Source organism: Ictidomys tridecemlineatus, chromosome 4 (genome assembly GCF_052094955.1).
Source record: "Ictidomys tridecemlineatus isolate mIctTri1 chromosome 4, mIctTri1.hap1, whole genome shotgun sequence".
NCBI classification, from domain to species: domain Eukaryota; kingdom Metazoa; phylum Chordata; class Mammalia; order Rodentia; family Sciuridae; genus Ictidomys; species Ictidomys tridecemlineatus.
In genome coordinates, this window is record NC_135480.1 from 9,678,880 (window position 1) to 9,695,112 (window position 16,233).

Sequence of the window (16,233 nt, forward strand, 5' to 3'; positions counted from 1 at the left end):
TGTTAGAGTCTGTAAACAAGTCTGGATGGCACCTGGCAAAATGCCAGAGGGAGTGGTTTGTGAAGTAATGCCAGCGAGCCATTAAGTGTGGAGATTCCTTATTGGTTGACTTAGTTTATGCTAATTAAGATAAGCTGTGTGGAATGTATAAATATGGCTCCAGTCCTACAATAAATGGCTTCCACTCCTGCTGTATCAGTCTACACAAGTTGTTCATCACCCCCCGGTTATTCTGCTGCAGCCAGACTGTGGCAGATGGTGGCCCGTTATGGGGAGCCCCAGGACACTCGGGGGTAAGTTGATGAGAAAAACTGCCTGTCCATAGATAGGACGGGAGCAAATCTGCTCATCCCTAGGCAGATAGGGTGAGAGGAAAAATGGCCATTTTGAGAAAATTGAGAAGATTGATACAGTATGTTTGTGTCTTGTTTTGTCTCAGTGTATTGTATTGTCTTTATGGTGAAAATATGGAAGGGGTGTTAAGTAAATTACTAAGGAAAGAAGGCACCCCAATGGAACCAAGAGCAATTAGGGCATGTATTGATAAAAGCCCAGGAACTCTAGTCAGAAAGAAAAAGAAAGTTCAGAAGAAAAAGGATTATCAGGAAAAAAGTTGCATCAAAAGGCTATTACTGAATACTTTTCGTTACCGGAGGGTGCATGAATTGGCAGCGGCTGCCATGTGCATGAGCCCGTCATGGCACAACAAGGACTTTCCAGGCAGTAGCAGCCAGCTCTTCCACTGCCGGAGCCCAAATCTAGACCTGACCTGGAGGCACAGTCTCGCAGGCTCTTGCTCCCTGTGCCCGGTGGCAGTTTGAGTACCAGACGCTCCCTGGGACTCTCCCCTGGGCCTCCTGGGGCTGCCCTGAATGCTACGGTCTGGCGGCAGAGGACGCACCCGGCGTCCCTGAGGTTTGGTCATTTCCAATGTCAATAACTACTAAATTGTTCAGAAGGTTGTTTTCTTAGTGCCTGCTGGAATACTACAGGATTTTCTTTAGCCATCTGGAGTTCCTGCCTTCGTCCCAGTGCCAGTGAAGACGAAGGTGAAAGAGAACCAGACGAGACTTCGGATCAAGCTAGCTGCCTGCAGAACTTACCTGGACTGTGATTTACCTGGACTGTGAGTTAATCTATTGAGACACTGCTTTACCTGGACTGAGACAACAAACTGTAATCTACAACAAATTGTAACTAGGTATCTTTGCAAATGGTGTCATTGCTGGTATAACTTTTCCAAGGACTTCTTGCATGGAGCCATTAAGTGGCTTGGTATTGTGACATTTTGTATCCTCCCCTTCTGCTCATAGCAGATTATTTATGGTGTTTGTGTAAAAAACACTATGGTCATTATTTAAATTAAACAAAAGGGGGAAATGTTAGAGTCTGTAAATAAGTCTGGAGGGCACCTGGCAAAATGCCAGAGGGAGTGGTTTGTGAAGTAACACCAGCGAGCCATTAAGTGTGGAGATTCCTTATTGGTTGACTGCTATGTCTAGTTTATGCTAATTAAGATAAGCTGTGTGGAATGTATAAATATCGCTCTGGTCCTACAATAAATGGCTTCCACTCCTGCTGTATCAATCTACACAAGTTGTTCCTCACCCCCCAGTTAGTTTGCTGCAGCCAGACTGCAGCACTGGATTTCTTCTATGACCCATTTATCATTTGACAATGTAGTATTTAATATCTATGTGTTTCTGTATTTTTCTTGGTGTTTATTTCTAATTTTATTCTACTATGATCTAATAAGATGAATTAATTATATTGATTTTTTTATCTTATAAGAGTGACTCTATGACCTAAATTATGGACTATTTTAGAAAAAGTACATTGAGAACTTGAGGAAAGAATTAATTTGGGTAATTAATTGTTGGGTGAAATAGTCTATTGATGTCTGGTAGGTCCATTCTACTTATATGATATTTTTTAGTTCTAAAGAGGCTTTCCTGAGTTGATGTCCAGATGATCTATCTATTGGAGAGAGAGGTGTGTTGAAATCACCCAGTATATTTTTTATATTAGGGTCTCTCTTATTCTTGAAGTCCAGTAGTGTCTGTTTTTTATAGTGAGGTGTACTGGAATTTGTGGCATAAATATTTATTATCATTACATCTTCTTATTGGATTAATTTGACCTGTATGAAGTAACCTTCTTTCCCTTCTATAATTTTTGCTTGATGTCTGATTTGTTGGATATAAGCATTACCACTTCAACTTGTTTGGGAGCTCAATTAGAATGGAATATACTCTTTCATCCTTTCTCTTTAAGCATATTGCTGTCTTTTCCTATAAAATGAGTATCTTGCCAACAACATATAGATGGGTCTTGTCTTGTAAACCATCCTGCCAATATATGTCTTTTACTTAGAAAGTTGTGATCTCTTACATTCAATGATATTATACAGAGATTTTTATTAACCTCTGCCATTTTTTCTAATGCACAATTTGATCTTACTTCTCATTTTCTTAGTTGTTCTTTAAATGATATTTGTCCATTTGTGAGCTCTTGAGTTTGTTTCTGATTTCTTCTTTGTGTACTATTTAAGAATTTTTGCAGTTCTCTCTAGGTAGTTATGAATTACTTTCTGCTTATCTTGAAAGATTTTAATTTTTAAAACATTCTAAATAATAGCTTTCTTAGGACATAACAATCTTGGTGAACAGGTATTTTATTTGAAATTTTCAAAGTCATTCTAGATATTAGCTTTTATGCTAAGAAATTGAAAGTGACCTGATGTTTTTATCTTGAGGATTTGAAAATTCTACTCTTTCTTTATATTTTAGGCCTTTTAATTATAACATGTTGTGGAGAGATTCTATTTTCATCCTGTCTATTTGGGGTTCTAAATGCATCCTGTATCTAAATGTCCAACTCATTTCCACAACTTAGAAATTTTTCTGTCAATGTTTTCCTTAAGAGTTTCTCCATGTCATTAGTTTTCATCTCAAAACACTGCCCAATTCAAATAAGTCTTAAATTTGTTCTCTTAATATCTCAGTATTCTTGTACATTCTATTCATGTTTCCATTTTATTTTCCCTAAATTTATCTGAATGTTTGAGGCCAGACACTTTCTCTTCCAGCTCTGAGATTCTGTCATCTACATAGTCAAATCCACTGGGGAGACTTTCATCTGAATGTTTTATATGATTTATGGTGCCTTTCATTTCTAAGATTTCAGTTTGGTTCTTTTTAAATATCTCTTTTTCTTTGCCAAATTTATCATTCATGTTTTCTACTGCTTTCCTCAATTAACTCAGTTATTTTTCTGTGTTCTTGCATAATTCATTGATCATTTTTATAATTATTTTTTGAATAATTATAAAAATTATTTGCCTGGTATTTTGTTCACTTCAATATCTTTGGGATCATTTTCTGGTAAATTATGAATGCTAACAGTGTCTTGTTATCCTGTTTTTAAAAATATTTCTTGTAATCCTGTATTGGATTTTTGCATCTATTGAAATAGACTTCTCTTCTGCTCTTATGTGTTTGCCTTTTTAAGGCACAGCATTCTCCTGAAAAAGGGTTCTGTAATATCAGGTTTTTGTAAATTTTTCCATGTACTTCCAGAGTTTTGTAGTAGAATATCCCTACTAGTTCTACAGTGGTGTAATTTGTGTAGTTTTATATGGTGTGCATTGTGTCATGGCTTAAGAATTGCACTTTTCTATAGGCCTCACAAGAGGAAGATTCTTCTATAGTTGGCAATGGTGTTGTATACAGCAGGGTGCATGGGTTACACCTCTATGAATTTTTTTCTAGATTTAACAACTCTGTGTATTCTAAAAAGGTATGGGAAAATTATATGGAGGCCCTTTGGAGGTGTGGCATCCACAGTCTTTTTATGGCTCTGAAGATATTTAAGAGTGAGACCTAGGTCCCTGTCCCCCGGCCTTTTGTACTTAGGACCTAATTATCAGATCAAGGGTTTCACTCTGTTACTCTTTATATTAAAGTATTATTAAAGTAAAGAGCCAGTATTGTCTGTGCCATCCATCCTGCTAATAACCACAACAGCAACCATAGCAGGGTTGGAAATTATGTAAACTAAGTAATTCTAAAATGTGATAATAATACATTTTATTAAAAGGAAATAAAATTGAGTAAGAAGAAAGTTGGGAATAATCAGTACATGAACAGAGAGAAGGAAGAGAGATAGCATATGAGGACTAAAAAGGTGGAAAAAACAGAAAAGAAAGAGCAAAACAAATAACATACTATAGAGCAAGAGCATTTGGATATTAAATGGACAAGAAAGCAAAGAGTAACAATGAAACAAAAACAAAAAAGACCAAATGAAACAAGTAAAAACCTTAATCCTCAAAAAAATAAAACACAGCAAAATAACAAATGGATATTTTTTTAAAAATGATAAACATGAAAAAGTAAAAAGAAGCAAATAAGCATATCTGTGTATGTTCACAAACTTATTGGCCAATGCAGAAATAACACACACACACACACACACACACACACACACACACACACACACACACCCTCATGAAACTTGAAGAAATATTCTCTGTGGAGAGGGTCAAAATTTGACAAGGATAGATGTTCTCTGCCTATGACAGACTGACCTTCTTTCCATTACTTCCTGAACTATATCCCCCTTACAAAAAGCAAGGAATATATAAAATCTTCCTTTTTGTGTTACTCACCAAGCTGCCAGCTAGATTGTCCTGGAACAAAATCTGGGTGAAATAGCTCTCATCTTCTCTTCTCACCAGTATAAGGTAGAACCAAATTGAGAGAGTACTTTCAGTGGTATTTTGTCTGGATAGATTAGATCAATGCTTTCCCAGGGTGGATATGACATAGAATTTAAAATGGGAAGTGATTGGAGTTTATCTCTGCTCCAAACTCTGGAGCTTTGCCTGGTGATACTGTTTAGGGGACAAACAGATGAAAATGGTGGGAACTTGAGGTTAAGAGAATATTTCTATAAAAAGGCCCACTGTGTTCACCCTGACATGCTTTCTTTTCCAAGAAGCAATTTACCTGTAGCATTATCTGGCCTAAGTGAACAGGATATGTCACATTCCTCAGAAAACTACCTGTTAACTGCAGGAGAAATGCAGTTCCAAGATGATGTCAATGTGAGGAACCTAAGTTACCCTGAAGGGGAAGACTTTTGTGACCAGATTCTGAAACCCTAAAGATATGGATACTTTCTTCTAACCCTAAAATCTGTAAGAATGTATTATAAGTATCCAATCAGAGTTTCAATGACTATGTTAAATAAAAGTGATGAAATAAGACATCCCTGTCCTGTTCCAGTTTTCAGGGTGAATGCTTTGAATTTTTCTCCATTTAGATGATGTTTGCCTTGGGCTTAGCATAGGTAGCTTTTACAATGTTGAGATACCTTTCTATTATCCCTAGTTTTTTCAATGTTTTGAATATAAAGTGGTGCTGTATTTTATCAAATGCTTTTTGTGCATCTATTGAGATGATCATATAATTCTTATCTTTAAGTTTATTGATATGATGAATTACATTTATTGATTTCCATATGTTGAACCAACCTTGCATCCCTGGGATGAATCCCACTTGATTGTGCTGCACTATCTTTTTACTATGCTTTTTTATTCAAATTTTCTAGAATTGTATGAGAATTTTTGCATCTATGTTTATTAGAGATACTGGTATGAAGTTTTCTTTACTTGATATGTCTTTATCTCATTTAGGAATCAGGGTAATATTGGCCTTATAGAATGAGTTTGGAAATGTTTTTTTCTTTTTCTATTTCATGTAATATTTTGAGGAGTATTGGTATTAGCTCTTCTTTGAAGTTCTTTTAGAACTCAGCTGTGAATCCAAATGGTCTTGGGCTTTTCTTGTTAGTAGACTTTTGATGGCATCTTCTATTTCATTGCTCAAAACTGATTGATTTAAATTGTGTACATCATCCTGATTCAGTTTGTGTAAATCATATGATTAGAAATTTGTCAACATCTTTGATAATTTCTATTTTATTGGACTACAAATTTTCAAAATAATTTCTAATTATCTTTTGTACTTCTGTAGTGCTCATCATAATATTTCCTTTTCCATCAAAGATTTTAGTAATTTTAGTTTTCTCTTTCTCTTCATTAACATGGATAAGAGTTTATCAATTTTATTTATTTTTTCAAAGAACCAACTACTTATTTTGTCAATTTTTTCAATTATTTATTTGTTTCAATTTCATTTCAGCTCTGATTTTAAAATTTTCCTGATTCTATTACTTCTGGTATTGATTTTTTCTTCATTTTCTAGGGCTTTGAGATGCAGTGTCAGCTCATTCATTTGTTGAGTTTTTCTTCATTGAAGAAATGAACTCCATGCAATCAACTTTCCTCTCAATACTGCCTTCATAGTATCCCAGAGATTTAGATATGTTGTACTAGTGTTCTCATTTACCTCTAAGAATTTTTAAATCTCCTCTCTGATGTCTTCTGCAATCCATTGTTCATTCAATAGCATATTATTTAGTCTCCAGGTGTTTGAGTAGCATCTATTTTTTAATTTTATCATTGATTTCTAATTTCATTCCACTATAATCTGATAGAATGCAGGGTAGTATTGTGCTGTGGTCTATTTGGCTCTTGAAGTTGTTTTATGAATGTAGATGTACTATTTTGGGGGGAATATCTATAATTGTTAGGTCTTGTTCATATATGATTTCATTAAGAAGTATAAAATATCATTTTTTATTCATTTTCATTAACTTTGGCTTGAAGTCTACTTTATTGGATATGAAATATCCTTCTTTAATTCATTTTTATTAACTTTGGCTTAAAGTCTACTTTATTGGGTATGAGGGTGGAAACCCCTGCTTGCTTACAAAGTCCATGTGAGTGCTATATTTTTTCCCAAATTTTCACCTTCAGTCCATGCTATGAGATGCATCTCTGGAAGGCAGAATATTGTTGGATCTTTAAAAAGTACAATGTGGAAATTTACTTAACAATTGGACAGATGAAAAAAATCAAAGGGGTACGGATAGGAAAAGAATAGCTCAAATTAGCACTATTTTCTGTGACATGAATTTATACTTAGAATACAAAAATTTCCACCAGAAAACTTTTAGAACTAATAAATGAATTAGGAAAAGTAGCAGGATATAAAATCAACACACATAAATCAAACGCATTTCTGGACATCAGTGATGAAACCTCTGAAACAGAAATTTAGAACTGTCACATTCACATAGCCACAGAAAAAAGTTAAAATACTTGGGAATCAATGAAAGACATGAATGAACTCCACAATAAAAACTGCAGAATGCTACAGAAATAAATTAAAGGAGACCTTAGAAAATAGGAAGATCTCCCTTGTTCTAGGATAAGCAAAGTTAATATTATCAAAATGACTGTACTACCAAAAGCACTATACAGATTTAATGCAATTCCAATCAAAATCCCAATGACATCCTCATAGAAATAGAAAAGGCAATCATGAAATTCATCTGTAAAAATAAGAGACCCAAACAGCCAAAGCAATATTTAGCAGAAAGACTGAAGCAGGTGGCATCACAATACCAGACCTTAAAGTATACTACAGAGCAATAGTAACAAAAAATTGTATGGACAGTAAAATATACTTGTAGACAAATGGTACAGACTAGAGGACACAGAGACAAACCCATGTAAATACAGTTATCTCATACCAAAGGCACTAAAAACATGTATTGGAGAAAAGGTAGCCTCTTTAACAAACGGTGCTGGGAAAACTGGAAATCCATATGAAGTAAAATGAAATTGAGCCCCTGTCACTCACCATGCACAAAACTTATCTCAAAGTGGATCAAGGACCTAGAAATTAGACCAGAGACATTACCTAATAAAAGAAAAAGTAGGCTCAAATCTTCATCATCTTGGATTAGGCCCTCATTTACTTAACAAGACTCCTAAAGCACAAGAAGTAAAATCAAGAATAAATAAATGGGATGAATTAAAACTGAAAAGCATTTTCTCAGAAAGAAAAAAATCAATGAGGTGAATAGAGCACCTACAGAAAGGGAGCAAATTTTTACCACGCACACATCAGATGGAGCACTAATCTTCAGGATATATAAAGAACTCAAAAAACTTCAAAAAAGCAAATAATCCAAACAATAAATGGGTTAAGGAACTTAACAGATGCTTCACAGGAGATAATATACAATCAGTCAACAAATATATGAAGAAAATGTTCAACACATATAGCAATTAAAGAAATGCAAATAAAAAGTATTCTAAGATTTTAACTCACTTCAGTCAGAATAACAGTTATTAAGAATACAAGCAACAATAATTGTTGGTGAGAATGTGGGGGAAAAGGCGTACTTGTACATTGCTGATAAGACTGAAAATTGGTGCAACCAATCTGGAAAGAAATTTAGAGATTTCTTGGAAAACTTGGAATGAAACCACCATTTTACCCAGCTATCCCACTCCTTCTTTTGTACTCAAAAGACTTAAAAACAGCATACTACTGTGACATCCCCACATCAATGTTTAAAGTAGCACAATTCACAGTAGCTAAATTGTGGAACCAATCTAGATACCCTTCAATACATGAAAGGATAAGATACTGGTATATATACATAATGGAATATTACTCAACATTAAAAGAGAATAAAATCATAGCATTTGCATGTTAATAAATGGAATTGGAGAATATCATGCTAAGTGAATTTAGCCAATTCCAGAAAACCGAAGGCTGAATGTTTTCTCTGATAAGTGGATGTTTATCCATAGTGGGGACCAGGGAGAGCATGGGAGAAATGAAGAAACTTTGCATATGGCAAAGGGAAGAAGAGACAGGGTGATGCATGAGGTAGAAAAGATTGTGTGGTGAGATGGGCATCATTACCTTAGGTACATTTATGAAAACATGAATGGTGTGAGGCTATTTTGTGTACAACCAGAGAAATGAAAAATTGTACTTCATATGTGCACTATAAATTGAAATGCATTCTGCTGTCATTATTACAAATTAGAACAAATACTTTTTTTAAAAAAACAGAATTCACTTAGAACTGGTCAACATGGGACAAGGTGACCTAGAATTGTCATGTCAGTGTGAACTTCCAAGTCTGATATCAGGTGCTGTCCATAAACCATCAAGTGATGGACCAGATATTTTTTGGAAACTTCTCTGAGATATCCAATAAAACTGGAGTGCAAGATAGGCATGTTGTCCCTCTCCTGTGTCAGAGGACCTACTCTCTCCCTTGAGAGTTTCCCCTTTCCTATCCCTTCAATAATGTCATTCTGCTTACTCTGAGTGACATATCTAAAATCTTCCTGACTTGATCACAAGAATTCAGTTTGAAGGGGGTTCTTCATGTTGACCCAGTTTATTGGAAGGCCCAAGCTCTATAATAGTACTTGCTGTGAAGATATTAGATCACACACACCTAAAGCCAGATAGATACCGATTTCTGCTGGGAGTCTTAGTCTCAGGGGACTCCCAAGAATTGTACATGGGACTGGGTAACCCATTACCTACAATTCTTATACACTCTGCACTCTTGAATATGGCCTTTCTACATTCAGTCCCCAATTGTAGTCATGCCCACCTATTTAGATTCCTGACTCATTTCAACTCATCCTTTAACATCTTTGCTGACCTTTAGAGAGTTCAAAGATGAACTTTTGAAACAGTCAGTTTTTTCTATCTTCCTTCAAAACTGGCTTTGAATAAAAACAATTTTCCTACCAATTTGATTCTGAATATTTCTGGGGCATACTGGACATGTTACAGCCTGGGTTTGTCCCCTAGCCTGACATTGGTTCCATTGGTAATAGGAGTCCTTTAGTGTGGTTACCTCTTTATAATAAGCCCTGTGCTGGGTGGATAGCCTAGCTTCAACACATCACGTCAGCATAATCAAAATGTTAATTTCAACTTCCAATGCCTCTTTGAAAGGAAAGATGCCATAAGTAACAGTGGTAGCATAAGAGTTACCCATATATCAACACACATTATATATGCAATTAAAATGATCTCTATAACTCTATTAACCCAGGAGGAATGTGTGCAACAAGTAATACAGAATAAGCTCCAAATATTACATGGTAACAATTATAGACTCAATTGAATTTGAAGATGGGATAAGAAAGAAGAACGAGAAAAGAAGAAAGAAAGTATGGAGAAGGGATGGAAGACAAGAGTTAAAATGGGGAGAGTATAATGGGTGCAGGATGGGGTTCAAGTAAAGATTGGCAAGAAGAAAAAAATTGTGTATGAGAGATTATGTTGTGTATAGGTATATGTGTAAAGGTAAAGCACTAATTTTCATAAAAGTGTTTGGATTGCTCTTTTGAAGTTTTTGAAATGAGCATTTTGAATTCAGTGTTTTAATTTTAGAAATTTCCAAATGTAAGGAAGAAGAATGACTTTATGACATTTCCCAGTAAATGGATTAATCTGGAAACAATCATAAGTGAAATAAGCCAATTTCCAAAGCCAAAGATCAAATGCTTTCTCTAATATGGGGAAGCCAATCCAAAATAAAAGCAAGGGGGAAGACTAGATGTTCAGTACATTTCACACTGGGGATTAGAGGGAAAGCAAGGCAGAGGAGAAAAGGAAAGACATTGGATGGACCTGACATAATTTTCCATGTTCATATATGAAAACATCACAGTGAATCCCACCATCATGTATATACACTAAAATGGGATCCTAAGTAGAATGAGATATATTCCATGCTAGCATAATTACATAAAAATGGATTCTACTGTCATATATAACTAAAAAGAGCCAATAAAGCTTTAAAAAATAAAATCTCTATTATATGGATTTTACACCCTTTGTAGTTTTCAGGACTGAGCTAACCTGCCAAACTTGTTAGGTTAGTCTGTATGCTGAATTTAGCTAGCTTCTTGCTTGGCCCCCTTGCTGAGGGGTAGCAGAGGGGTGAGAGAGTTTTCACTCTCCAAATGGTTTTGTTGTTCTGTCTGCAGGTGGGAATGTAGGTCTGCCAGGTCTCCTGACCAGCTCCTCCACTTGCTTTGTCTATAGACTGATGTGAATTAAATTACATCACTCTTTCCAAGAGTTACTGAACATGTGCTAGGAAAAGGTGTGTAGAAACGTCACTCTATCATCCAGCCTCTCGTAGGCTTGAAGATATGGGATTTTATGTTTCATCATAATCTATTCCAGTCCCCTCCCATCAGTCAAACTTTTTATTCAGAGATTATACTTTCAATTTCAAAGGGAAGTCCTCTTCTTTCTTCTCCACTCAGCAGACTGATTGGTCACTCTGAGTCTAACCCAGCACTGAATCTCATTCTCTCTTTTATGTTCAAATCAGCTCTCAGTATGGACACTCACAGATATTCAAAATACATGTGTACCAAGTAAAGGATAAAAAAGGAAAAAAAAGAGGGAGAAAGAAAACAAATAAAACAGGAAATGCTATCTAAAAAACAAGGATAAAATTCAGGAATTCCCAGTTGGGGAATCAGGAAGGATAATTAACAAGTTCCTTCATGAACATATATGAAAACATCACAATGAATCCCACCATCACATGTATATACACTAGAATGGGATCCTAAATAGAATGAGATATATTCCATGTTAGCATAATTACATCAAAATGGATGTAATATGTCAGGGCTTCCCTAATCCAAACACCTCTGCTGGAAGGCTCCAAGACCTTTTAGGGGAGTGGTGGTTCACTCTCCAGGCAGACACATCTAAAACATTCTCCTGAGTAAACACAGTAAGCTTTCCTGAATTTATTATCTGTTCTGATTATGGATATATTTGTCAGTGTCTGTTTTTCTTGAGCTAGGTGGTAGAAAGACTTTTGGCTTCTTGAGAAATGCTTCCCTTCTGCCACTGAGGGATTGCATTCCTGACTCTTCCACTGCCTTTATTAATTCTTTTTCTGTCCTGAAAACTACTCATTTTTGTTTACTCCTGGTTGTTAGTCACTGAGTTGCCTCCATGCTCTTTCTCCTCCTTCATCTATCTCAGTTTGCTACTTAAAAATCTTTAGGACCTGCTCTGACACTCTGGATTCTACTAATTTACCAATATCTAAAGCCCAATATGTTTGCAATAATTTTTTCTACACATTACAAAATAAGGCTTACATCAAGGGTAAGCTGAAAGACCCAGAACTTCATGTACAGATTCATTGATATTTTGTTTTCATGGTTCTTGTTTTAATAAATATAACTAGAGTAAGCATAGTTCATTTGAATTCCAAATAGTGTATTATATTCTAAAAAGTGAATCCATGCCTAAAACATTATTTGTTATTTATCTATGATATGAATATAATGGGATATCTTGCATTTTACCTCCTTAGTAAATACAGTATATAACAGTTAAAGAGAATTTCATACAAACAGTGAATAACTTTCAGTATATCACTTGCAAAGCTTGGGATAAAATTTTTCAAAAATATTTACTAAGGGGCTGGGGATATGGCTCAAGAGGTAGCATGCTTGCCTGGCATGTGTGCGGCCTGGGTTCGATCTACAGAACCACATAAAAACAAAGATGTTGTATCTCTTTAAAAAAAATAAACAAAAATATTTACTAGGTTAACATAAATTGAAAGATTATTCCATGTCCTCAATTTCTTCTGACCATCCTACTTGCCCTGCTTCTCAAATTGTACAAAGATACCTGTTCTGAGAGCACGTCCTCATGTGTAGAACCAAAAAGAAATAAATTTTTATGTCCTGATGCCATGTGCATTCTCCATCCCATGGTTTTAGAAGAGAAAGACAAAAGGGAGCTCATACCTTGAAGAAATAAATAAGAAGAATGCCGGTATAGACACAACCAGCTGGAGAGTATGCCAGTTTCGAATAGCAAAAGCCAGGCTTCCCAATATGATCTGCCCAAAACTAGCAGCACAGACTGCCATTGTTGTTCCCATAGCTTGATATTTGGGACTTGTCCATTCTACAACTGAAAAAAACATCACTGAATAATTACTTCAAGCAAAGATAGAATATTAAGGTCAAAGTCAAATATCAGTAAATGTCCAAGAGTCAGTGCTGACTTACTGAGAAGAATAGTATTTGTCAGGATGGTCGTGGTGGACATGCCAGCCAGGAGACGTAGTGAGCAGTAAACCAGGAAAGTGGGAACAAAGGCAGCACAGGTGTCAGCAATGGCCAGCTGGAGAAGACACCATGTCAGAAGTAACCTCCTCCCAAACCTATGGAAAAGGGAAAGATGAGATTGTGGGAACAATAACAACTGTGGTAAAAAATTAGCACAAAGAAAACACTTCACACCTATAAAATATCCATAAAGGACCAACAGCCGATATTCTCAAATCAACTCTCTTCTTTTAAAATAGATACCTTGTCCCCAAAACTACTTCTTCAATTTGTTACCAGTAGTTTAGCACCAATTCAAGCTATACAAGACATGCTGCAGTGTTAGAAATATTAATACCTCATAATATTTCTTGCACTGAGCCATACACTTATGATAGTGGAGAGTCAACATTTTATATAAAATATTAAAATCAGCGCTTGAGACTCTAGAACTGCACAGGTTATGGCTAACATGATGTAATAGGAACAGCTATGAAGCAGAACATCAACGTTGCTGATGGGTTGAGTAAGAGTCTCTATCTGGTGAGTTTGGATTTGTTGACCTTGAGAAACAAAACATATTTGTAAAAATATAACATGTATTTTCCACAGCAAAAGAACATACCAAAGTTGACCTTTTCTTAGGTTTGGGAGGGTGAGCATTGGATGGTAATCTGGTTGCCCATTCCCAAAAGAAGGCTCAGGAACACTGTTGTGGATCTCCACTGTGGAGCACTATGTAGCAATTAGAAATGTGAACTAAAAGTACAAATAGGAATATGTATGTATCCCAAAAACAGAGTGGTAAGTACACAATGGAGAGAAGGGCACAACACATTTAATTACATGTAAATTAAGTGCATAAACCCAACTGTCTCATTTTGTAAAATATGAATTTATAGATGCATAGGCAACATACTATAATGACCCTTATTGAGAAGAAAAGTTTGGGATGCTTCCATGTATTCTGAAGAAAAATCACCCAATATTCCATTGAAGATCCACTGTATGTGGAAAAAAAAAACCACTTTTCATTGCTTCGTTGAGACTTCACTCTTTTATTCTTCAACATTTTAAGGATAAAGTAGAATAGTGAAGTCCTTTGAGTTTTCCTACTGAGATTTTATTTTCATGATGCCCCTGTGCGACACTGACAATGTCTTTTTCCTACCTGCATACTCAAGCAGGCTGGATCCAATGTGGTGACATATCCACCTCTGTGTCCCCATTGTTAACAGTTTGTGATCTTTCAAACCCCATGTTGTGGCATCTTCTATCCAAACCCTCTGGTAAAACACCTCCAAATCTTTTAAAAACATCACTCAATCTTTAAAAAACATCACTCGCCACACTGAATGATATTTTACATTTGTGTTTGTAGATCCCTGGGAACAAAGGTACACCCAGGACAGTGTAATTTGTAATAATTTTTTCATATGCATAAATGATTCATAAGCTGATGATGGTACCCAGGGGTAGAGAGATCTGTGAACCAGAGACACTCACCTGTCTGACAAAGAGCCATATACAATGTTTCCAACCAACATTCCAGCCATGAAGAAGAATTTAGATACTGAATTCAATGACTGAGATTCACATACCAGGTCCCACTGGAAGACAAGGAAACCAGCATAAGAAAAACACCTTCACATGATGTGTAGTTTTCTTTATTTCAGGCCCCTGTCTTCTTTTTGTGGCTTCTGTTTTCAAAAACATTGCAATTATATCATCCTGTTCTCTGTGTAAAATAATTTTATCTAGGAAAACTGCCTTATACCTATGGGTTCCATTAATGATCACTTTAACCCATACTGAGAAGTTCTCAAATCTGGCCACAGACCACCATCACTCAAGGACCTTGAAGAATTTACTTAATGTTGAATACCACTGCACACTTTCCCACATGATTACTCTAAGATTTCAGTCAGGTATGTGGATTTTGATCATCTGACAATACATATCTAACTGGCAATCAAGACAGGGTATTACTGACTTAACATCACATTTTTAACAAGACACATGATTTACTTGCTTAAACTGTGATATTCACAAGAATCAAAGTGCCATGACAGTAGGTTCCTATTTGTTTATTATCATTACACTAAGTATGTGCCCTGAATTGCATAAAAATATCAGTAGTTTCTGAAAAAAGCAAAGAAGAACCAGCACCCACAAAGCAATTAAAGGCTCAAAGCATGTTCATTATTTTCACTGTTTCCACACACCCAGGTCAAATACTTATGAGTGGAAAATTAAGCCTTTTACCTCAGTCACGGTGGTGGAGAGGAACAAGCTCCGGTCATATACCCAGCCATCCATGCAGGGCTCCGTGTCCATCTCACTCATGTTTGAGAAGGTTCCATTCATATGAAGGAGCTGCCATTGTGGGTGGATGAAGCGATGACATTTGTCTGGCCTCAGGTTTGAGTCTAGTGGGATGGAGACCCTCAGGAGGGCTTCTTGGCTGAGGGTCTCAGTGTCATTGTCAGAGACAGTGGCATTATCGAGTATATGGACCCAGCAGCGATGACCAAGGATGACTGCAGTGAAATTCTCCAATAAAATATGAATGTGTGCCATGGCATTGTAGGTAAGAAGAAAAGCCATCTGAATTATCTGGAACCTTCCCAGACCACCAACTTGATCCAGGATGTCCTGAAAGGCCATAGTGGTTGAATGACCCTCACCAAATGAAAATAAAGTGGTTGTATCTAGATGAGTTCAAAGAACAAAGTGTTTTATCCTCTCTCACTGTGACACAGCAAAGGCTGTTGACCCTTACCTCACTTCCTTCTTAATTGTCCCCTCTTCACCTCTGAGGCAATTCCATGGAGCTAATATCCCTTAGTCATCCTCAGGTTATTTGAGTGGCTGTTTTCTTTCAATCACTGAGAGAAAAAGACTTTGCTGAGATGCCTTCTGCAATTAAATATGTTAATGATCTACTTTGTGAAGATTCTTGTTGTGGGCAATGAATGTAGTTAATATTGGACATTGATCTGCAAATACTCTGAAAACAAACCAGAGTAACTCTGCTACTTGCTTTGTGATTTTTTTAGAGAACATGTAGTTTGCCTATTCATTATCTGTTTGATTTTTCTAGGAGACATGGAGAGAGGAAATTTTTGGATTGTTTAGTACTAATTATTGACCGACAGAGGTTGTAGAAATCATCC

General features: G+C 36.1%; 1 protein-coding gene across 2 annotated transcripts in view; it reads right to left on the bottom strand.

Moving 5' to 3' along the window:
* The window catches only part of LOC101977989 (organic anion transporter 7), a 49,531-nt gene extending 33,610 nt beyond the window's left edge, over positions 1-15,921 (bottom strand). Inside the window, exons 1-4 of one of the 2 annotated variants that reach the window (XM_078045797.1) lie at positions 15,323-15,921; positions 14,564-14,667; positions 13,019-13,173; positions 12,752-12,935 (exon numbers count right to left, since the gene is read on the bottom strand). In XM_078045797.1, the coding sequence (XP_077901923.1) occupies positions 12,752-12,935; positions 13,019-13,173; positions 14,564-14,667; positions 15,323-15,724 (845 nt within the window). In that variant the 5' untranslated portion in view covers positions 15,725-15,921. The remainder of the gene's footprint in view (positions 1-12,751; positions 12,936-13,018; positions 13,174-14,563; positions 14,668-15,322) is intronic. The other variant, XM_005341447.4, reaches the window with a different exon arrangement.
* Positions 15,922-16,233: the final 312 nt, after the last annotated feature.